Source organism: Melanotaenia boesemani, chromosome 2 (assembly GCF_017639745.1).
Source record: "Melanotaenia boesemani isolate fMelBoe1 chromosome 2, fMelBoe1.pri, whole genome shotgun sequence".
NCBI classification, from domain to species: Eukaryota; Metazoa; Chordata; class Actinopteri; order Atheriniformes; family Melanotaeniidae; genus Melanotaenia; species Melanotaenia boesemani.
This window is the reverse complement of record NC_055683.1, coordinates 16,192,321-16,217,216: the sequence shown is the minus strand read 5'-3', so window position 1 is coordinate 16,217,216 and position 24,896 is coordinate 16,192,321. Positions and strand designations below refer to the sequence as shown.

The 24,896-nt window shown below is 37.1% G+C and overlaps 1 protein-coding gene across 3 annotated transcripts; it reads left to right on the top strand.

Moving 5' to 3' along the window:
* Nucleotides 1-3,599: 3,599 nt before the first annotated feature.
* tnnt1 (troponin T type 1 (skeletal, slow)) lies at nt 3,600-24,517 on the top strand. Of its 3 annotated transcripts, XM_041969721.1 has the most exons (15): nt 3,600-3,647; nt 10,722-10,749; nt 10,845-10,858; nt 10,965-11,033; nt 11,258-11,275; nt 14,669-14,689; nt 16,630-16,651; nt 16,737-16,797; nt 17,938-18,054; nt 18,130-18,207; nt 19,596-19,709; nt 19,799-19,908; nt 22,898-22,988; nt 24,163-24,203; nt 24,302-24,517. In XM_041969721.1, the coding sequence occupies exons 2-15, from the start codon at nt 10,724-10,726 to the stop codon at nt 24,345-24,347; spliced, it is 828 nt and encodes a 275-aa protein (XP_041825655.1). In that variant the 5' UTR covers nt 3,600-3,647; nt 10,722-10,723; the 3' UTR covers nt 24,348-24,517. The 3 variants fall into 3 exon arrangements, with proteins under 3 accessions (XP_041825655.1, XP_041825665.1, XP_041825676.1); XM_041969731.1 differs by lacking the exons at nt 3,600-3,647; nt 14,669-14,689; XM_041969742.1 differs by lacking the exons at nt 3,600-3,647; nt 10,722-10,749; nt 10,845-10,858; ... (1 more) ...; nt 11,258-11,275; nt 14,669-14,689 and adding an exon at nt 16,420-16,482.
* The last annotated feature ends 379 nt before the right edge of the window (nt 24,518-24,896 follow it).

Here is a 24,896-nt window from a genome sequence, read left to right as displayed (position 1 = left end):
GGTGTCCTTACAAAGACTAAATAAAAGAACATATCATTTCAGTTCTCTTGACACTCGCATCTTATAAGAAAAACTATTGATTTTAAAATTGTGCTGCTTGTTTACAAGGCTCTGAATGGTTGTGATCCAACATGTGCTGTATTCATACATGTCAGCTGACATCATAGACGTGTTCCACTGCGTTTGAACGCTAGCCACCATATTGACTACCTGCACTGTGTACCTGAACCAAAGGAAGAAGAATGTCGTCAGAGATGGCTTTCATCGATCAGAAGGGCTAACTGGACGGCGACTGCAAGTAGCTGTCTGTGTGTATTCTTTGTATCAGGTGACTTTCAATGCTCGTAATACTTGTAATTCTAAAATAGTTTATTTAGGACCTTAACAATACTCTTACATCGCTCATCAGTCTTGCTCTATAATTCGGTAGATTATTTATAATGTGGTAGCCTCCTCCTGTGCGGTGCTAACAGCTACATAGCATTAGCCATTGTTTACATAAAGTCGATCACCAGAACACAACTTACCTTTCTTTTCAGCAAAAAGATCTTCTTGTTTTGAGATGCCATATTTTCGGGTCAATGACCCAGCCTGCCGTGAAATATCGATAAGCATCCGTGTTTTTGAAAGCTTTCAGACTTTCTCCTGTATACGAAGAGGGGTTGTTTATGAGGTAGATATAAATGTTGTGAAAGGAAAAATACGGTAGCTTGTCAGTTGATGGTAACAGTTGGAAAACTTCTGCAGTGACTCCGTAAGGATCACATCCAATAACAGCTATTTATTTGTTGTATCTTTTTAATTCTCATGGATTAAAATGAGAAATATACATCTGTACCGAACACTGAGCCTCTCTCCCTTCCGGTGTTTGGTACTCAAAATATCAGAAGTAAAGTAGAATGCGTAATGACGTTGCGCCCCTGAAAGGCATCTATCGGATCTGATCTGAGACCATATGAGTGACTATGATTTCTAAAATCCCCTGAGTCAAGTCCACTTTCCATCTCAAGGGTTAAAATTAAAGAAGGAGAATCAGCATTTAGTTTTTATGTTCCTATTATCTGGAACAAACTTTCAAAAAATCTAAAGTCTGATACAAACCTCGATCCATTTTCTATAACCGCTTATTCCAATCATGAGCATTCACAGGTCAGCGAGTGAGATTGGAGGAACAAAAATAAAAGAAACTTCCTGTTAACAAGAAGGAAAACCTCCAGCAGAACCTGGCTCAGAGAGGACAGACATCTGCCTCAACTGGTTAGGGTGGAGATGGCAGGAAAGAGAGATTAACAGACACTGCAACTTATAGCTAGGAAGACCTGCTGAGACAGCAGAAGAGAAGTACAGGTTAATGATGCCAATACTGTCATAAATGTGTATATGGAAAGGCAAGGAAGAGCTCAGTGCATCGTGAGACGTCCCCTTGTAGTCTAAGCCTATGGCAGCATAACTAAGGGATGGCTGGACCAAACTTAACTATAAGATTTATCAAAAGGGGGTTTTAAAAGTAGAGATGATGTCCACCTCCTGAACCCAAACTGGGAGCTGGTTCCATCAGAGAGAGGCCTGATAGCCAAATGCTCTGCCTCCCATTGTACTCTTAAAGAATCTAAGAACCTCAAGTATTCTGATGATGAAGATGATCATAATGTATGTCCCTATTTATGTCTGTATCACATGTAACTCAGTGTATGTGTATTCTCTTTCTATTTGTAGCTTGCCTAGATACAATTGTCTTTTAGTTGTTTTAATTATTCTAATTTTAGTTTACTTTTAATGTTTCTTCTGCACCTTGCTTTGCTTACTGTCCAAAGGTCAACTCTAAAAAAATTAATCAGAACACAATTAGAGAGGTTTTAGCACAGAAAGTTCAGGCGAGAAAAGTTCCCCAGTTGGGGGATCTCAGGTTTTAAAAGTAATGTTCACATCATGTAAAAGAAAACTGAAAGGATACATTTCAATTTGTTGACATTAAATTAGGGTACAGTGTAAACCTTCCTCCTATTTAGAATCTCAAACCAAATAGTTTTAGAACTTAGTTAAAATAATTAAGTTAGTACAGTCTGACTTTATCATAGCTGAACACCACCAGTGTTGTTTTTGGCAGGCATCTCAATTTTAGTTGACAAAAACTCAAAATGGTTTTAATCTAGATTTAGTCAAATAAAAATAAGTATTTGTTACGACCCAGTACAGGGGCATGAAGGGCGTAACAAAAAATGAGAACTGTGGACAGATGTAAAACCGGGAGTTGACAGATTTCATTGTGTCACGTGGAAATGAGGAGCCATACAAAAAACAACAGTGCTGTATCACTTGTTGGGGGTAGCGAAGCTGCTTATATATATATATGTGTGTGTGTGTGTGTGTGTGTGTGTGTGTGTGTGTGTGTGTGTGTGTGTGTGTATTAACACAAGGTGAAACAGCTCCAATATCTAAAATTTAACCAAAAATATTATATACAACTACAAACCGAAACTAGCCCAACACATTCTACACTTACCAATTAACTAACAAAATAAAACTAAAGGAGAAGCCAAAAGGGATTTAAGTCCCAAGACCACCATCATTCCCTCATCCCATATATCCCCTTCCATGCTGAGTGTTGTGTTTTCTGATTGTTACTATGTTACTTCTTCTTCGTTCTTTGCCAGTTGTTGCTATGGGTCTTCTTCTACGTTTCAAAGTTTGTCCAACATCGAGGACAAGATTGTCGACGAGTTGCGGGACAGCATCGTTATGTGTGTGTTGTTCTGTGATTATATTTTCGGAGCACACCACACACAAAATGATTACAACTGATTTTTTTTATCTTCACGTGTGAGGTCTTGACCGGATAAAAAAATGTCATAAGATTAAAAGAATTGTTATGCATGTACCCAGCTTTAGGTAGGTTCACTAATGTTTGATTGGTTAAAGAATGGGAAAAAATGCATGGTTTGTGTTCGGGTATTATATAAGCTGCTTTTTATATGACTGAATTTTGACATCTTTTTGCATCTTTTATTTTAAGTTAGATTTTCAGAATTAAAGAGTTCCTCGTCACCTTAAATGCAGCATGAAAGCAGCACAGATTCATTCAGTTAACTTAGCACAAAAACGCCTTTCCTTCCTTTACATAACAGAGATTTGCTGCTGTAATGAGCGAAAGAAAAATACAGATTGTGTCATCACAAAAAGCTTCTTCCTCCTTTCATCTCATTGCTGCCTGATTCCCTCCCCCATCTATCACACCCACCTTATTTTTTCATCCCCCCTCCACCTGCCTAGTGGCACCCCTCCATTTGTCCAGTGAGGTCATCCCTCTGTTCTCCCTAATCCTGCGATGTGCTCGTCTTTCTGCCCCAGCTTAATCCACCTGTGGCCCCCAGCCCTGACCACACACCAACACACACACACATCTGCACATATGTGCAAAGACTTGCAGTTATTCTTGTATTGTATGCTCAGACTCACAGTAATTCCACAGCATGCATGCACACATAGTCATTGACTAAGTTATACTTACACTACACACAATGTGCCCCCCCCCCCCCCCCCCCCCCATCTCTAGGTATAAAACTGACCTTGCCTTTGTACAATAGCCATTCTGTTTGTCTCTCTTCATTTGTCTCTTGTGTGTTCTGATACCACTCCTTAAAAAACAGGTATGTCTATCTTTTAAGTTTGACTCTTGTGGAATAACAGAGGAAATTAAATACAGCTAAAATTAAGGTGATCGAAATTGGATTTTTACTACCAGGTCACTGGTTTCCATTAATTTACTGTAATTGCAAGACCTTGTTACAATCGTTTCTCTGCTGAAAGCCATTTTTAATACTAAATCTATAGTTTAACTGTTTCTCAAAAGCAGGCCTGATATGCCATAACATCACAAAAATCCACAACATTGAATTCCTGTGAAAAAGAAATCTAAGTATTACCTAGATTTAAGCGTTGACCAGTGAGAGTTATGCTGTAAATTTAATAGAAATCAGTGGCTAATACTGACAAATTGTCATTTTGTTAACTTCATCTGCAATCATGTTTTTTGATGACAACTTTGACTTCAAATGTATTGTATTCAAATGTGTGTGTGTGTGGGGGGGAGGCATTGTGTGTAGTGTAAGTATAACTTAGTCAATGACTATGTGTGCATAATCATGGGTTTAATCATCTGTATTTAAACCAAGCAAAGACTGTATTGAAGCATTAATTTAGTTAAGCTAGTCATTCAATTCTTAGGTGTATTTTTTTAAATGTTTCAGTGGTTGACTGACATGTTCTTTTACTTGTGAACAGTGTACACCCACATCCAGAGTGTAGTTTTGTTTCAGTCCTGCTGTTCCCTGATGAAACACTGAGCTAGCAAGACCAACACATTAACTGATTTAATGTTGTATGTATTTTGGTTGTATTTTTTGGTTGGTTTAGTGGTTGACTGACATGTCACTATTTATTTATAAACAGTACAAACTTACATCCATATTCTAGTTTTGCTTCGGTCCGGTCTTTACTTGATGAAACACCAAGCCAGTAAGACTAATGCTTTAACTGACTTAATATGTTAATTTCAGTAAATCAATAATTTGTTTTTTAAAGCATATTGTTTTTGTTGGTTTAGTGGTTGACTTAAATGCCACTGCTCTTTACTTGTAAATAATGTACACACACTTTCATAGTTTTATTTTCAATCCTGTCTATGCCTGATGAAATTGCAAGCTAGCTAACCTAACACATTAATTGACATAATGTGTTCTTTTAAGTAAACCATATTTCTTTAGCATCTTTTTTTTAACTTGATCTAGTGGTTGACTGACATGAAATGAGAATCATATTCACTAAACTCAACAACATTATACCATTTAGTGTACATCTATCATCATCTATCATCCACTTTTGTTTCAGTCCTGTCTTTACCTGATGAAACTGCAAGCTACAAACACATTAATTGACCTAATGTGATCATTTAAATGAACCAATAATTTATTTCTTAAGCCTAAGTTACTTTAGTGGTTGACTTACATTTAACTTTTTACTTTAGCAGTCAGAGAAAAGTGGAGTTAAATACTTTTTAAACAAACAGATTTAATGTGGGTACATTTCATTTAGTTCATAGGTGAACTCAAAAGACCTTGCACAACTTAAATCCAGGTCTGACTGAGATTTAAGCTAGCTTAAAATCCCTTTCTGGTTTTTGTTTAGTAAAGCCGTCCTGTGGAGTTCCATTACAGCTGGATTATTTTTTTTAAATGGATTCTACTAAACCTTCTTCTATTCTCTTGAACCCAATAATAGCACACAGTAGACTCCATTTTACACTAATGGCCCGTTGTTGCACACCCATTCTTCTGGTCTCCTGATACACACTCACACACACACACACACACACACACACACTTGTCCTTGACGACTAAAGGCTGTCGCCCACTGGAACATGACTCTCCTCCTAAATCCCCAGTTTTTTCTAACACCTCCACCCTCCCCTCATTTAGCAACAAGTGGGTTGTTTCCAACTGTCCTAACAGAGGTGTTGAAATGTGCACCTCTTATTCATCCATCTGCCATTTCTCTGCCCACATACCACCCCCACCCCCCCACCCCCACCACCCACCCCTTCACACTACCCTTGATGCCTTTATTCACAGAGTCAAAAGATACAACAGATTTCTCTTACTTCTGTCCAGATAACATTTACAGTTCACATACACCACTTCTTTGTCCACACAATGAACTTGAGAAGCAGACATGTGACACCTCCATGGGAAAAACTGGAAAAGTTATACTGGCTTCGTCCTACAGTTCTAAATTGAAGATGACTAATAACTGTAGCACATTATTTTTGTCACTGTGAATGGCATCTTTAGCTGGTGTGGTAAAAATTCTATTGCTAATTAGATCCATCAGACACAGATAATCAACATTTGCAAATACTGGAAGCCACTTCTGATCACGTTCCCTGTTTTCTGTATGGTGACAATCCTCTGCTGTTTCATCAATATAAGATCTGTTAAAATAGCGTAACATTGTACAAGTATATAATACAAAAAAATCAATACAAAAGCAGACTAGGCAAAGAAAAAAAAAAGTTTTCCATGGATTGTCAGCCAACTGTTTGAGCTTGTTAAATTTCTTCAGCACTTTTGGATTCTAATAAAGCAGGGGTGCCCAAGTCCGGTCCTCGAGATCTATCATCCTGCAACTTTCATACCTGTGGACAGACATTTCTATCTTAAAATTTCTCGTGAAACATGGGCGAGTGTGGTATTAGGCTCATGTAGTTTTTAGCTAAACAAGGTGTAGATGTTTTCTTTGTTTAATGAGACAAATCAACAGTTGGTTTAGGAAAACTGAAGGCTGCAACAGGCCTCCCTTGATTGTATACAAAGAGTATGAGAAGCACTAAATGGAAGATTTGAGACCTACTGATGTACTGTTGAAAGCTCTGGCATGCCATGCTGATAGGTTTGGCATTACATTTGGCACAAGGGCAGACAGCAGCATAACAAACACAACTTTACAGTCATGAACTTACTAAAGATTCTGCCTGAAGGCATCAGAGTTAAAGAACCTGACACAGGAGGAATCCTTAATTAATCTTTAAAAAAAACACAGCATACAAGTACTTTTGTGTAATAGTAGAAATATGTTTGGCTGCATGTGAAATTGACTGAGCCAAGCTGATAACAGATTTTAAGTTTGTCAGTTGTGAACAAGTTAATCTGCAAACATGTAAGGATGTAAATCAGATGTTAAGATGAATGTATTAAGTTTAAACACTAAATCTTTAAGGTGTTCGTCTGCCCACTATCTAAAAGCATCAGACCACTTATGACCACACAGACCGCCCAGGATACAGCAAGTCAGTGTCAGGACGAAGTTGAAGAGGATGAGAAGGGACACTAGAAAGTGAGAGAAACTCAATCTACCCAGTTGTGTCTATGTGTTTGACCCCCATGTCACATTCTCACCTGTTGACACTCAGTCAATCACCCCCATCCACAGCCAGGAAGGTGTCAGCAACACACACCCATGGGGGAATGTCTGTCTGGATAAGGTTTTATGTCAGAACAATGGCAGCTCAGTTGGACAATTTATAGCTAGAACCATCTCTGTGTTTCTCTCTATCACTGAAGCAATTAATCAAAGGAGGGTAGAAAATATGGCCACCTGTGGTTTGGTGATTATGACCCACTCATGCCTTCAAGCCTACAATTCAGAATACTGTTAATTGAGTTTCCTTTCGTTTCAGAGAAATTCAGTCACACAGTAGAAATTCAGACTCTGAAGATAAAAGCAAACTGAAAAGTATATTCTAATGAGATCATTTATGCACTTGCATCAAAATATTACCCCTTCCGTCATGTCTTCAGACCAAGTAGAAGTGTGTTTTTCTCTGCCTATGCACAAGCCTGATTTTTTATTTCCTATGTTTAATTTAGTTATGTTTGGAAACTGTGGGGCTGTAGATACCAATGTTAGCTCAGTTGTTCAAATGTGATCTGGTCAGATTTCGGTTATCAGATTGGATACTCTAATAGCAGCTACTCTTCCTAAGGGTCATCCATTACTTAAAATACATAACATACAGCACACAACCACACAAACATTAAACACAAAGACACTTGCTCAAAGTACAAAAATAAAATCTATGACACTGAAGGCAAAACGATGGCATTGTAACTCTACTTTTCTTCTCTCCTGACTAAGGAATTACATTATCTCACCACTCTCAAAACAATGTAAAGAAAACAATTCAATAGTTCACTTCTAAACAGACAATATTATTCCTGCCGAGTAAACAGAAGTAATTTCAGCTTCTTTTTAAAGCTTACCATATCAGTTTCTAAAACCAAAATGACTGGTAATGCATTCCATGCCACCATTGGTTGCTCACAAGGGAAAAAAGGATTCCAAAATTGGATTGGTTCATGTAATCCAATCATGGTTGTTATCCGGATAAAACCTTCAGTTTGTGTTGTTCAAAACTTTTGAGTAGGATCTGGTTAACTTTGATCCAAGAAAACAGGATTATCCCGATCCCAACAAAGGGTAGGATTACTGGGTGGTTTTCCGGAGGAAACTGCAGTAAAAATTCAGATTTGAATAAATTATAGAATCTAGTCAGTATAGAATTCAGTCAGTGCATATACTAATATTTATATGTTGCACCTGGCTTGTTTAATCGTTAAACAAGCCAAAAAAAAGTAGCATAAGCTCCTATTAAGCCTGTCAGCATAGTACAACAACAATAAAACATAACATTAACTCATCCCCATTAAATAAACCCAGAAACAAACTTCAACAACAAAAACAAATATAATGATCCATGCTCTTGTCATTCATCGCTGCATATTCAGAGAAGAACCTGTCACAAAGAATTTCCAGCAATTGCATCCTTTACTACACGTCCAGTCAGTCCCTCATTCTGAGAGAAAGCTGGAGGTTGGCCCGATTCCTCACCATGGGGCTCCGGTGCATAGTTAACATTGTCACAGAGAGGGACACTGCGCCTTCATGAAGACATTTTCAGAATATCCACAATGTAGTTGTTAACGGATTAGTTCTATATTTGTTGTGGGTCTGATGAGAAGTCATACAATTATGTATAGAAGTGGATGTTCATGATTGCTGTGTGTTGTCACAAAGTGGAAATGACATAAAGTTACCCCACATCAGCTCTTCCACCTGTTGTTCTTCACATAGCCGGAAGCCCAAATTGTTTTAAATGTGGGAAATCCCACATTTCCCCTGACTCCCCTGAACACTGACAAAGAAAAATCTGTTCATCTTTGTAAAAATAAGAAAAAAGGAACACTGTAAAGCTAAATGTATTATATTTCATACATGATGTTCTGCAGTTTAACGCCGTCCTTACAGAGTCATAAACAAATTAATTGTATAGTTGTTTACGATGTTAGCTAGTATGATTGTTAGCATTTGTGTATTTGGGATGTAAGCTCACACTTTAGTAAGAAAAACTTTTGTTTTTTGTTAAGATAACACAACAATTTATGCACCATTATTAAATCTGTACATGAACAAGCACTATTAAATAGTTTTCCCTGAGTGCTAAATTTAACTACTTTATTAATTTATCTACACGGTTGGGATATACAATTACGATTAATGTCTCTCCTGATTTTCCTCCTGTACCGTTGTACACAAAGTCTGAGTGTAATGAATGTGTTTGTGAATAGTGTCGTTGCCATCACATCAAGTATCTCTCTATCATTCTATCAAGTCATGCTTGTGATTTGCTTATCTTTGAGAATTGATCCTTTCTTACTGCTGTTACCTTAAACCCTGTTTCTACCAGTGGGTTTGGATTGGTATGGGACGGTTTGGTTTGGTAAACCCTTATTTTAGCTGCGTTTTTACAGCCAACCTGGTAAACAGGGTATTAACCGGAAAGCGATTGGTGATTCAGATATGTAATACCGTGATGTCAAAGTGGTATTAATAAAGAAAAATGTGACACGGAAACAGAGGAGGAGAATGGTGGACATCATTGTTTTATTACCAAATTGCGCAGAAAGTGATGACTCTTTAGATCGATCAGTGGATTGCAGTGTGTCAAGCTCCATCCTTTTGAGTTGAATAGGTTAGACTGGGACACCAATGGAAGGGGGACCCATAAAAATAGGACGGTTCAGATTGGATCCTCTGGCATCCTTCCCATTTTTGTCATGAGGATGCGATGAGGATGAGGACCCAAAGGCAGGGTGAATAGCAGGAACCAGACAGATGTAAGAATTGATGGTATAATGACAATAACTTAAGGCACTGCACAAGCAGGATGACTAAAAGTAACACGGCTTTAAAGACAAAACTAAGAAGGACAAAGAAAATTCCCAAAGATGACAGTGGGGAAACTACGACAGTCTGGTGGTAAATAAATGACACCAAGGGGTAAGCTCTGGAAGAGGTGCATGTCAAGCCGTCACCAGCCTTGTGCAGGGGGATTAGGGTAACACGTGTAATCCAACTTTAGAGTAAATGGGGCTTTACAGACATCAGTGCCTTGCTTGTTCATTTAAAACCAACTTCCCGCCCCCTTGATGTCTTTCCAACATCTTTTTTTAATCAATACTTCTCTTTGTACTGGCATAGTACGGACAAGCAGTTGTTGAGCCAATTTCAAAGAAACCACATTTATATGCATGGTTCCAAGTACTTATGGGTCACTGCAAATGACCTTTTCTGTAAAAGGAAATAAACAGCAGCAGTTACAATATTCTCTTTGCTGACGACATTATATTGTTCTCAGACTGCTAGTGTCAAAGGCTGAGCTAGGGGTTCAGCCTTTGAACACTGCTGCAAGACTTTTAACTGGCGCCAACAGAAGATCACACATAAAGCCCGTTTTAGTTTGTCTTCATTGGTTGCCAGTCAATTTTAAATTTTTAGTTTTAATGTTTAAAGCTTAACATAGTGAAGTTCCCCATGTAGGCATCATCTCTGACCTGCTGAAACCCTCATAAGACAACAGTGGCTCCAGAAATGTACATAGTAAATGTCACTGTATCATCAGCACAAGCCAAAAACACATTTTTAATACACGGGTTATATCCATTATTTACCTCAGCTATTCTGTTGAGTGTCTTTAGAGCCTGAAATAAAGAAGAAATATGAAAATTTTTGCCACTTAAGAAAATTTCAAATGAAACATGTTCCGTATCCATATAAGATTTAAACAATTGTCTTCTTGTGACGTACATTTTTTGTCTCTTGTATTGCAGCTATGTCAGATGTAGAAGAAGAATACGAGTGAGTGAACAAAATCAGTCACATTTCAGTGTAATTCCATGAACTATGATGGTTTCTGATACAATATGCTTCTCTGTTCCTTTTCATAATCACAGAGAGCAGGTAGAAGGTAAGTTCATGCATTCATATTTGTCTTCATTCTTTGTCTTCACAAACACTCTGAGCTGCAGGACGTGTATCTGACTTGTTTCTCTTTTGGTTTTTCCTCCTTGAAGTTGAGGAGGAGCCTGAGCCTGAGCAGCAGGAGGAGGAGGAAGCTGAGCAGGCAGAGGAAGATGGAGTAGGTATGGTCAGATTAAATTCATTTTAAAAAGTTTTGATTATTTATGTTGAAAATATTTAAAGAATGATAAGTTTTTTCTTTGTTGTCTGAGATGCTCTCAAAAAACCTGGAAGTTGTTCAGCTTCTCTCTCCCTTATGTGTGAGTTATGGGTAATGTACTTATCTATCAACTATCCTTTATCCTGCTTTCCTACTTGCTGATACTGTGCTGATCCGGCCCATCAGAGCAGCAGGAATACCAAGGTAAGATGAGAGAAACTTTGTAACCTGATGAAGTTAAAAGATCTTTAATATTTATACCTTTAAGGGAAGAAAGAAAATTAAATAAATAAATTTAAAAAAAGAAATTAAATCATGTCATATTCTAAAGGCCATGTTATCATGCATTTTGCCTTTTTTTCATAGCCTCATCATGACACCTTTGTTTTAAAGGTTCAAACACTCAAAACAGAAAGCTCATGACGATTGTATTTTAAAATTGAGTGTGCAGGTTAACAAACCCAGTGACTTAAAATGTAGGAAAAGCATTGTGATTGAAAACATACGTCTATGTAGGCTACATCCTGCATTGACATTTAGATTTTTAAAGTATCGGTCCTTCATTTACCTAAAATAAACACAGATCTGCTGTAACGTGGCATAAGGAAGAAAGCAAGAAAGAGGACCAGAAAAATGAACAAGAAAAATTCATTGGTGATCTAAGGAGAGCCAGTGGAAAACTGAACAGATGAGCTGCTGAGTTAGCGACATTAGTTAATAGTTGCTAAAAGCTGTTAGATACTCCCCGAGGAGCAAGAAGTTCTTTTCTTTTTCTCGAGGCCACGAGAACAAAATGTTGTGGTTGAGGACATCTTGCGGTTTGTTATGCATTAGTCATAGAGAATTTTCTTCTTGTAGAGCTCCAAGAAGAATTGTGTGATTGTTCAGACATTTGAGGTGGGTGTGGTTAACGCTGAAAAGCTTGAAGCGGAAAGTTGTCACGTCTGCATTTCCAATGATGCAAGGTTGAACGGATATTTTTAATTAACTCCACCCTGAACCGCATCAGTCTGAGCCGCTGGCGCTGTTACGCTGGTCTGTCAGCAGCTCTGGAAAGCTGTGGAGACTCGTGGTAGGTTGTGGCAGCTGCAGGAAGTGCTGCTGGAAGTTGCTGCTGCTACAATTTGAGCTGCTGTCTGTCGCCAGATGAGGATCATCAGGTCCGGTGTTACTTTTACACCCCTCAAAAGCACAAATCTGTCCCTTTGCAGGAATATGTCATCAGAAACTCTGTGAAAGAATAGAAGTCTGAAACAATCAGATCTACACAATATAAGTTTGCATCCCTTCATAGGTGTTGGTGGGTGCAGTTTTCTATGCTTGCAAGGCGAGGACCCGCCTATTTGAATCTGGAGGGACGGGCTGTGAGGTTTAAAAATTTCTCATGATGTAGAGAAGCACCAAGTATGGTTCAAGTACGGCTCTACATAATGAAAAACAAAACCTGGTTTTACCCTATAGGGGGCGTTTTGAACCATTTTTGACCCACAAAATCCTGCATTTTAAAGAAATTTAAAAATGATGAATTTTATCAACACTATTGAAAACAGTAGGAGTTTTCATCACAATTAAGTAATACTGTGTTGTTTACAGCTCAATAAACCGATTTTAGGATGCACTACTCCTTTAAGTATGAAATTACAAGGCCATTTGTTTATTGCGCACTAACACAGACACCACCCCCCTTGCAGCCATCCCCACACCATTGCGGACGAAGCTTCTTGTGGTGTGTGAATTGACCAGACCAAAACGGCATCGAGAAAAAGAAAGAACTTCTCGCTTCTTAGCCATGTTTTCACAACACTGTTAATTTTGCCATCACATTACAAGACTAAACATTACAGCTGAACGTAGATGTCCCAAAGATCAGCTGGTGAGTTATTAGTTAAATCAGTGTTTAACAAAGCAAAACTACATTTCAAGGAAGTTAAAGCAAGAAAGGGAGGGGAGATGAAGAGAGAACTAAAAGATTAACTATGAAATCAGAAGATTTTCAGTAGACAGTTCCTTTGTCAGATTGCACAAAGAAGGTTGCAAACCCACATTAGCTCATTATTTTCAGAAATGAATATTAATAAATATTGTGACAGAGTAAAATATTACTTTATTTATATCCAAAGTAGAACCAGATATAACAAAACTCTGCTACTAAGATTACACAAATGATGACTGAACAAAGATTGATTATATCCAAGTATATGATTTTGTAATCAGCTTCTGTTTTGAAATATGTTGTACCATTAAATGTCCTACATTGTTTTTGTTTTGTTTTGTTTTTTTCAATATATGTTGTACCTCTGCCTTTGTGCTCCTGAACTAGATGCTAAAGGACAGTGCCAAATTGCTGCCATGTTTTGGCTGACAGTTAGTTTTAAATGTGGTAAAATGACTACTCAGAAGCCTTATGCTGTTTACATAATGATGTGGGACTGCTGTCCATTGGTTACAGCAAAGCTCACAGTCTTAGTTATGCTTGTTAGATGCTTGGACTATAGATCTTTAGTCTGACTTATTAAGGTTTAATTCAGTCTATGTGATTATTTATACCTCAAACAATGTTTACACTACAGCTTTAATGTAATTGTACAGCAAAAATATCCCATTGTGCAAAATGTAATATTGAAAGTTCACTGAATGTTTCATAAGATTACATTTCCCCACAGTCACCATCAGTGGTACATAATATAGTTCATGAATAGTGTGCCACTATTTGCATGAGGGGGAAAGGATAGTTTTAAAGCAATACTTGTGTAATGTATTTTACATAATAGTTAAGAACATGAAGCCCTTAAAGTATCATTAGTGATGGGTGCAGAGTATATTAACATTTGCACACAACTTAACAAATTTCATTCATAAGATAATATGAAGAAAAATATTATCTTGAATGCAACAAACCAGTCAAATTGCACAAATGCAAATAACAACTTGTGGCCACAATGTAAAAAAAAATATCTGCAATGTTTCATAAGAGGCTCGGAATGGGAAACTCAAATGACGCTTCAAACAAACCCACAGAGGGCAGCCATGACAGAGACAAGCACACATAATTAAAAGCACGTATATTCATGTTCCTCCAGTAAAAGCTTTAGCTAGCATCCTGTTAGCTTAGCGAACACTGGAAAAAGCTAGCTAGCTTCCAGCACATCTAAAGCTGTTTTAACTTGGGAGTTTACCTTTATATGAGCAGTTCAATGTAAGAGTGTTATTGCTAACTTCTGCTAAATAAAGCCAATTGATGTATGTTCTAAATTGTCAATGTTGAGCTATTTCATTAAACTTTGGGCTTCTGTTGAATCAGATCTTAACTTGGTACTTCTTGTGGTCTTGCTGCACCATCTTCTCTCCTTCATGTATGTTTTCCCATTTTTCTTTTTTGCTTTCATTTCCTGCAATGTCCATCTCCACATCTGTATCTCTTAATCTGTCTGACCTCCTGCTTTCTGCACTCTCATGTCTCATTTATTTCACTTCCTGTATCTCATTTCATACTGTCCTCATGTTCACATTTAATTAATGTTATCTATGTCATTTCATGTACAATTTTGTTACCATCCTTGCATCATTCACTATGTTTTTATGTGGCTGGTTCATCAGATCAAGATGCCCAGGAGGAAGGTGAGAAATGGTGGAAGTGTGGTTCCCCTAATATGGAAAAACCTGTTATTTCTTTCCTCAAGCTCAATACCACATTCCTCAATATAATTATCTAACACATTCAATTTGGTCCTATAAATTTAACCAGAATCAGCTTTTAACACAAAAACAGAATAAAATGAGTCCATGTTAAAACTTTTTTCCCAAAAAGTTGGCACTTTGTTTAAATATGTATGTAAATAAAAACAGAAGGAAATTATTTACAAATCTCATCATATTTTATTTCCTGTAGAACACTAACACATCAGATGTCAAAACTGAGACATTTTAACATTTTATGGAAAATATATTGGCAGCAACACATCTGTAAAAAGTAGTTCCAAGGTGGGGTTAAGCATTGTGTAGCATCCCCTCTTCTTTTAATGACCAGTTGCTGGAGTGTTAGGAGAGGAATGTTGTCCCATAATGGTCTGATGCAGGATTCTAGTTGCTCTACAGTCCTGCCGCATTGTGCCGAACAAATTTGCTTTGCAAAGTGGAGCCCCCTGACACTTAGGCATTATTCTTAATTTTCACATATGTTTATTGCTGAATTTACATATTAATGTTGGACCTGACAGTGGGGACTAAAGAACAGGGAGTGTGAACAGAAAAAATGCAGACAAAGATACAGTATATAAGCTAGTACACAATCACAACAATTGTACAGTCAAATCTAAGCAGAAAAAGACAGCCAACCAGCTGCCAAACCTGTAAAAAATCTAAACATCCTATGGCCTCTGTAAGAGCAGCCAATCATCAGGAGCACCTGCAGGAAAGCAAACTGTAAAAGCCTTTGGGTGATTACTAGCAGAGTCATCTCTGCTTTTAATTAGGTGCTACCTGAGGTCCCCAAGATCACCAGCACCCAGTTTTCAAACTCAACCTTGTCCCATGCGCACAGAGATTCCTCCCAATTCTCTGAATCTTCTATGATGATATATATTAGATCAGTGCCCAGTGCCCAGAGTCGGTCCTCGAGGGCTGCTGTCCTGCAGATTTTCCAAGGTTTCCTGCTTCAACACACCTGACTCAAATTACATAGATCCAACAGCCTATTACGTTTTGCACAATGACTCATCAATTTGAGTCAGGTGGTTTTGTTTTTGTGTGTGTGAGGGACACATCAAAAACCTGCAGGATTGTGGCCCTTGAGGACCGGAGGTGGACACCCCTGTATTAGATAGTGGGATCTTCAAAGTCTTCGCAATTTTACACGGAGGAACAATTTTTAAAATTGTTTTTTTTTCCATATTAGATTAACAATTTTTTAAATTGTTCCACAATTTTTAGACCCAGTTTGTTTCATATTGGTGAACCACTGTCTATCTTTACAGCTGAGAGACTCTGCCTCTCTGAAATGCTCCTTTTATACCCAGGTCATGTTATTGACCTGTTGCCAATTAACTTTAACTTTAACTTAACTTAATTTTTCAAGCCTTCTTTTGTCCATTACAACTTTTTACAGAAATGTTTTGTGTGTATTTTACACAAAAATGGTAAAATGTCTCAGCAGCTGATATGTTGTTTATGTTATGTTGTATATAAAATATTGATTGATTAGATTTGGGAATGATTAGATTTTTTTTTTTTTTTTTTTTTTTAATTTACATTTTAAATGTACTACTTTTCAGGCATCTTACATTTTTAGAAAAACATTTCTGGAGAATCAACACAAGTAGCTGTAGGAAGGTATATTGAACTGGATTTGGAGGATGCCTTTACGCTTTCATTCTGCCACAACTAATTGTCTAAAAAATAAACCCTCATTTTATGTGAGTACTCTGCTTGTTGTGTTTTCAGTAATATTATTTTATTCAATAGTCTACTAAAACAACACCCAGCCCTTTTACACACTTTAGAGAAATACTTAAATTCTCCCATGATTCTTTTCTGCTAATTTTTGCCTCTTTTCTCCACAGAGGAGGAGCGTCCTAAACCTAAGTACGTGTCGTATCTTTTGGTCTAGATTTTCTGATGTTATTCTCCCTTCTATTTTCTTTATGTAAACTTGTTTTCTTTTCAACAGACCCATGGTGCCCCAACTTGCTCCTCCAAAAATACCAGAGGGTGAGAGAGTGGATTTTGACGTAAGTTAAGACTGGGATAAAACCAGTCAGATGTGTCATTAGCATCCCTTTGTGGTTTTCCAGTTGTCTTATGAATCACTCATAATCACAGCTGCGAAAGATAAACTCGGGGAACGGCACAAAATACATACCAGATGAGTCATACTCTAAAATAGATTTTAAAGATGATTGATTAATCCTGAGAAAAGTTGATCTCTAACTTCTAGAGAAACAAGATGGGTTGATAAATTTGTCTTGCTGTTTTGAGTGCTGCTTTTGACACATTAAATACTCACTTAAACATTAAGAGATCATGGGGGATATTTAGTGTCATATCGAATTTTGTTTTCATACCATTTTGGTTGTGTTGAATAAAGGTGAAAATTCCCAGAGAAAATTGTTTAAAACAACAAATATAGAATTTTCATATCAGTACCTTGAATTAGCCTAAAATAGCTAAGATACATAAAAACGTAAATGCCATTTGTGATGCCACATTCATATAAACATGAAGGTTTCATTTTGACTACCAGCTCTCTGTTTTCATTTTTTATATTAGTGCATCAGATTGTGTCACTTTTTTATATTAATAGCACACAAAGCATTTTATAAGATTTTTTTTCTCTCTTTTTTTCATTAAAAAAATGTCATATTTACTGTCATGGGCCTAATGAAAAAAATAAATAAATTATTATTATTATTTATATTATTATTATTATTAATAATAATAATAATAATAATAGTGAAACACTCATTGAAATATGTTTAATGGAAATTATTTTATTATTTTAATGTTTTTTTTTTTCATTAAAAAATTGTTTTCTAAACAAACTGGCCTATATAGGCTTAAAAACTACTAATTATCATTACTATTTGATGTGTATAATTCAGGTTGTAGTTGTTTTAAAAGATTGTTACATTTTAAGTGGAAAAAAATACTGAAATTACAGGAACAGAAAATGGTTAACAGAGAAGTGGTTCTTGAACTATGCTGTGGAAAGTAAAAGTGCTTGTTAATGACAATTGATCTGGATCTCTATTGCCATAATGGAATTCATGATAATGTGAAATAGTCTGTAGCAGCATCCTTTGGTCTCAAAACGTTGGCTATTGCCTGCTTCTGCTCATATTTAATCAGAAATACTTTTTGTGTTTTACCAGGACATCCACAGAAAGCGTATGGAGAAGGACCTGCTGGAGTTGCACACTTTGATTGACGTACATTTCGAGCAAAGGAAGAAAGATGAGGAAGAACTTATTTACCTCAAGGAACGAATTGTGAGCCTACTTTTATATCAGATAAATTGTCAGACTGGGAATGTAAATAAGATTAATGGCAAATGTTCTTTTCAGGAACGCCGTCGTTCAGAGAGAGCTGAGATCCAAAGGGTTAGAACAGAGAAGGAGAAGGACAGACAGAACAGGATCGCGGTAACATACACAAAACACAAGTATACTATACATTATACGATAAATATGTTATATATTTATTAATTCACTCAATTTAAATTTAAAATGAGGCATAAGTTAATGATAACAACATTTACACTTCTTGTTGCCTCAAAAAAAAGTCACACCCTCAAATATGCCATTGTTTCAGTAAGCTTCTGCAATGTTACATTATTTCCATCCAGAGTTGCATTCATTTTTCTTCAAGAACTTGTATTGATGACGGGGGTCAGGCCATTGTGCACAAATCCTCTCCAGCACATTTACTGGATTCTCAGTGAGGTTCAGGTCTGGACTCTGTGGTGTCCAATCCATGTGTGAAAATGATTGTCATTCTGGATTATTGGTGGTGGCATCAGTGAAGAAAAAAATCTGTTGATGGTCATTCAGTTTATACAGCTAGCTGACTTCATTCTTTGGGCACATAATGTTGCTGAACCTAGACCTGGAGGGAGGCGCTCAGTGCATCATTGGATGCATAACAAAAGGGATGACCAAGGGTCACTAAGGCAGCCATAACTATAACATTTATTGAAAGGATAGTTTGAAACCTAATCTTAAAGGTAAAGACGGTTTCTGCTTCCTGAAGCCAAACTGAGAGCTGGTTCCACAGGGAGGGTCTGATAACTGAAAGGTTCTGCCTCCTATTCTATTTTTAGAGCCTCTAGTAACCACAAGTACACCTGCAGTCTGAGATGGATGTGTTCTGTTCGGGAAATTGTGGAGCTCTGAGATCTTTAAGGTCCAATGGAGCATGGTCACTAAGAGCTTTATATGAGAGGAGAAGGATTTTAAATGATATGCTGGATTTAACAGGGAGCCAGTGAAGAGGAGAAAAAACTGTATGTGATCTCTGCTGCTAGTTCTCATCAGAATCCTTGCTGCAGCATTTTGTATCAGATGAAGGATTTAAAAGCAGTTTTGGGAAAGAACAATCATAAGGAGTCATAAGGAGTTGCATATGTTTAATCTTGAAGAAGGAAATATATGAACTATTTTTTTCTGATCACTCTGATCTCATTTTGTCAAAATTACTTAGGTGAAAGAAGGTTTTCCTACAAATCTATTTATTATGTGTTATTTTAAAGAAGCGCTGTTTACAAGCTAACTACAAAACAGTTCAACAGTTCAACAGATTAAGACTGGGCCAGACACATTGTACCTTAAGAATGTAATAGGTTATAATTTGGCTAACTTAAAAATATTTATTCTTAAAACCTAAATGAACTTTAATACATTGTCTGTCTTGATCTGATTTTCTTAAGTATGCAAAATCCCTCTAAAGGTAGTTTAAGTATGCAGCTGAATCTGTTTGTAATCTGTAAGTACACAAAGGCATTTTGTTCTTTAAATCCTTTTCCATCTGGCAGGAGGAACGTCACCGAAAAGAGGAAGAAGAAGCCAAGAAGAAGGCCGATGACGATGCCAAGAAAAAGAAAGTGCTGTCTAACATGGGAGCTAACTTTGGAGGATTCCTAGCCAAGGTCAAAGACCCGTTGTTGTAAGCGGTGGTGCTAATGAGTGACAGAGAGGGTCGTACAGAGGGGTGACTGGACTGTGTGATATATTCCAGGCTGAGTCAAGGAAAGGCAAACGTATGACAGGCAAGGAGATCAAGAAGAAGACTCTAGGTGATAGACGGCAGCCTCTAGGCACCGAAAATATGAGGGAAGATGGTCTCAGGTGAGTGAAGCTGTGCTGCAGACAGCACTGTGATGACATCACTCAAGGTTTATTTTGTTTGCTTTTATTTCTACATTATACGTGGATCCTACCATGGAATTTATTCTATGGGAACATTAATGGTCCTCTTAAAGCAAAACTGTAAAAGCAAACCTGCATTAACTCGTTGAGCCCTGTGCCTTTTTGTTAGGCCAAAAACTGTACACTCATAATAAACTGATTATAATAAACTTATACATAATATACATAAAAAACTTTGCAACTGCAACATCTGTTTGAATACTTTTGGAATCATAATAAAAGGGGATTTGTTAGGATGTGTAAATATCAGTGTTTGTTACTAGTAAAGAATAAATGAAGATGGCACATTGCACAAATGTGCACAAAGTTTTAGGTTCATCAAAAAAAAAAAAAAAAAAAACACTTTCACAATGAATGAGCAGAGCAGGAAATACATTTTTACGTAACGGTACACATGACAGCAAAGGCTGGTTTGGTTTTAAATAACTGCTGGGCAACTTTTTAATTGTGATTGATTACATTGTTACTAAAAAAAATCACTGATATATTGCAAACTTTTATATTAAAAGTACCTTTTAAATTAAGAAAAGTGCAATAACTTTAGGTTTATTTAAAAAAAATATATATGCTGCTTTATACAGCAATTTTCGCTTTACATAGTAGCAGTTAACATATATCCTCTAAATCTCAACTTAAATATTATTGTAATAAAGTCAAAAGTATATGACAAAAGAGGATGGAAATTTCAGGATCTTTTAGGTAACAAATCAGCAGGATGAATATCAAAGCTGTGTGAAGCTACCTTCCTGTTAAACACAGAGAGAAAAACATCTAATAATGAATTTTAGCCATCAGGTGTTTCCCACCTGTAATATAAGAGATATATAATCTCAGAGCCTCTATATTATGAAGGAGGAAGCATAGTGCCTTCTAGGGAACACTGGAATTTTTTTTTCTTTTGCATTCCCTCCACAAATGGATCAGTCATGTGACAGACACTACTTACACGGCTATGCACAGCCTGTTTAAGCTTTGCTCAGTTTCTGGTCTGCATCTCCCTCTCAGTATCAAGTCAACATAACACGCACATACATCGAGGGCTGCAACTAATGACTATTCAGATTGGTTGATTAGTCACCGACTATTAAAACGACTAGTCGATCAATTGGATTATGTATCTCATGATTATTATAAATGGATCTTATTTCACTTTTAGCTTTGAAATCTTGCATGAGGTTGTTATGTAAGTCCGACGTGTTTCCTCTTTAAATGTTCGAGCATTGCAGACGTACTTCCGTGGCACGCAAGGTCCACTTTACACACCTCATTTATTTTGTAAGTTTAATGTGAAGTTATTTCAGACTTTTAACATCCTCTACTGCCGTTTTATTCCCTGGTCCGCTGCCATTTTTTCCTCTGGGGGACTAGATTGCACATGTGCAACTATCAGCAGAGATAGGGAAGAAGATGATGTCTCACTCTGATTGCTTCAAATTTGTTGTGTCGTCACTTGTAATAGTTACTCCACATGGTTAATAATGTGTCGTTTTGTAGATTACATCTTATGTAAAACTTATAAATTCCAGCTTTTCTCTATGTGTTGACATTTTGCTGCTCTAGTTTTATGAGAGTACATTAGAGCTAACTGCACGGTCTTCCCAGAGCTGTATGTGGCTTCCTCTTCATCACATGAAAATAAAGGGCTCATTTATGCACTTTATGATTATAAATAGCTTTGTCTGTGTCAAACGTCAAATGCCACATGCCTTACATACTCTAATGCATCCTTAACATTGGCATGGTTGCTAAACAAAATTATTATGTATTATATATATGTATTAGAGATGTGACGTTCATGAACGAATCAATTCTTTTGAACAGCTCTTTTAAATGAACAATGGGAACCGAGTCACAGCTGTGAGCCGTTCATTTCTGAGCCATTCTTTTTATATACAAATTTTCCGCACTGCCTTCACCACATTTGTGACATCATAGAAGTGTGATGTCCAACATGCTTCATTCATGTGAAGCATCTATGGGCAGAGATTATATATAATACTGTGAGTTCTAGCCAAAACATTTACTAGAATTTCCAATGACTGGTTTATCCTTTTTTATCTATATTTTTCCTATATTTTTTTCATCTTGTATAGTAGATTTTATATAGGTACATATTTTGATTGTTTGTCATTCTTATTTATTCTGAAATTTTGTAAGTTATTGTAAGAACGAGCCAGTCTTTTCAATGGCTCTTTGAAAGGAACGGCTCCTCAAGATCCGGCTCACTTCAAAGAGCCATAAATCCCATCTCTACAATACATTCACTAGAGGATTGTGCAGAAGTCAGAGTTTGCTACCAAGCTTTTACGTCAGTTTCAGAACACAGTAAACATAGCCAATGCACATTCTCAGAAAGAGACAAAGAGGCACCACAGTAGATGGAAGTGGTTTGTGCAGCCATTAAATACATCTTAGCTTCTTGCAGAGCTAAACTGCGCAACACTTCCCCCACGATTTCCAGTGCTACTGCTCCATTTGGCACCTGAAAACTTACTGAAATGTGTTACACAAAATGAACATAGAAGATGGATAGAAAGCTTCAAACTACACCTTGCCATTGTTCACTGGCTAAAGCCTTTTATAGAGAGAGATGGCTGAGGGCTACGAGAGGAGAGAGAAGGCAGAGATTCACATGAACATACATAAATGAACAGCTGGTAAACACAGAGCTGGAGATCAACACAGAGAAATCATGATATACTCCAGATGAAATGACATCTCTAGTTCTTCACATAGAAGCCATAATTTCTTTCAATCTAGAAATGATGAATTTCCACTTATCACCCCTTTAATGAGGATTGTTGCTACAGCAGTTATATCTAAATGAGACATTTATTTTTGTAATTAGAAAAAAACTCAATAAATATATGTAAGAGTTTATTCTGAATTCTCTCTTTGTATTTCTAAGGAAACGGGCTCAAGAGATGTGGAACTCGATCTACCAGCTGGAATCGGATAAGTTCGACTTCATGGAGCAAATGAAACACCAGAAATACGAGGTAAATAATCACAAAGTTGCTGTATTCCAAAGTACATTTACTGGTGACGTTATTAGGCCCACCTTCTAGTGCGAGGTGGTTGGGCCACCTTTTACTTTCAGAAAAGCCTTAATTCTTGGTGTCATAGATCCAACAAGGTATTGGAAACGTTCCTCAGCAATTTTGCTCCATATTGACATGACAGCGTCACACAGTTGCTGCACATCCATGATGAGAATCTCCCATTCCACCCAAGCGGCAACCTCGGCCCGTAAAATGTGAAGCCTACTGTATGCAGAAGTGCAAAGAAATTGCAGTTCACCCCTCATCCGCTAGGGGCTGGCTCCAAAACAGAGCAAATCCCTATAGACTCCCAAGTTAAAGACCAACTTCACAGCAGAAATAAATATGTTTATAGCCTGGTACAAAAATCCACTTTAGGATTAATAGGTCAAGTTTATCTTCCGTCCATCTTTTATATACAGTCTATGGTTCCACCACATTCCAAAGCTGCTCTGTTGGATTGAGATCTGGTGACTGTGGAGGTCATTGGAGGACAGTGAACTCATTGTCATGTTCTAGAAAGCAGCTGGAGATGATCTGAGCATTTTGACATGGTGCATTATCCTGCTGGAAGTAGCATCAGAAGATGCCACACTTTGGTCTTAAAGGGATGGACATGGTCAGCAACAATACTAGAATACTAGGATGTGGTGGTTAAACTAGGCCATGTTGGTACTAAGGGGCCCATAGTGGGCCAAGAAAAAATCCCCCCACCATTACACCACCAGCCTACCATTTGAATGTGGAGCTGAAATGGAGACTTATCAGACCAGACAACGTTTTTCCATCTTTGATTGTCTAGTTTTGATGAGTCTGCTTCAAGGTTGGCCATGTTTTGTGGTCAGAGATGCCATGTTCAAAGTCACTTAAGTTCCTTTATTCCTCATCCTGAGGCTCAGTTTGTACTCAGCGAATCATTTTGACCACGTCTACATGACCAAATGCATTGAACAGCTGTCATGTGAACTGGTTTCATCTTCCAGAGTGAGTCATATCCATATTTTGGAAATGAGTCCACATTTTAAAAATGTAGTGATAAATGTTTATTGTTTGCTAATGGCACTGCTCTCTGAACTGTTGCTATCGAATATTAACATCATGATTATTACCACTTTCTCCATCCTTCCTGCAGATCATTGTGCTACTGAACAGAATCCAACATGCCCAGAAATTGTAAGTACTTATGTTTAACAAAAATCTAACATTTCATCTATTTATTTATTTTTCAATGCTTATTTACTTACCTCCTCCTTCCCCTTTTTTTCCTTTAGTAAAAAAGTTCATGGAAAAGGGAAGGTGGGCGGTCGCTGGAAGTAAAGAGAAAAAAATAAAGGTGAACATATTATGATAGACAATGAGAACCATGAAAGGAAAGCATCAGAAGAATTTAACTTATATTCTAAAAGGTCCTTTGGTATCAGAGCCTTTGTAAAGGCAGCTTCTGAGGGGAAAATATACTGATAATATAAATTAATAATAAAAGTCCATGCACTAAGTTTTGAGTTGTGTTTTTTTTTCACTGCTCCATTTATTCAGTGGTGATTTTATGACCTTGTTGAAGCTCAATTAACAATGCAAGGTGAATTGAATCAGTTATTTCTGGACACCTCGGTATCTTTGAATTTTAGTAAAGTAATTTCCATCTGTCTGCTAGGTTCATAAGATTAACATAACATAACATAAGATTAATATTGGCCATGAATGATTATAGTTACTAGATCCCTGAAGTTTCATTCTGTTTGTTGATTTCTATAAAGTATTTGATACAATCAGTCACAGGTTAATGAATAAAACTACTGATTTTTTTGGATTTGGAGGTTTAAAAAAAGCGGTAAAACATTTATATAAAGGATATAACAGCTTAGT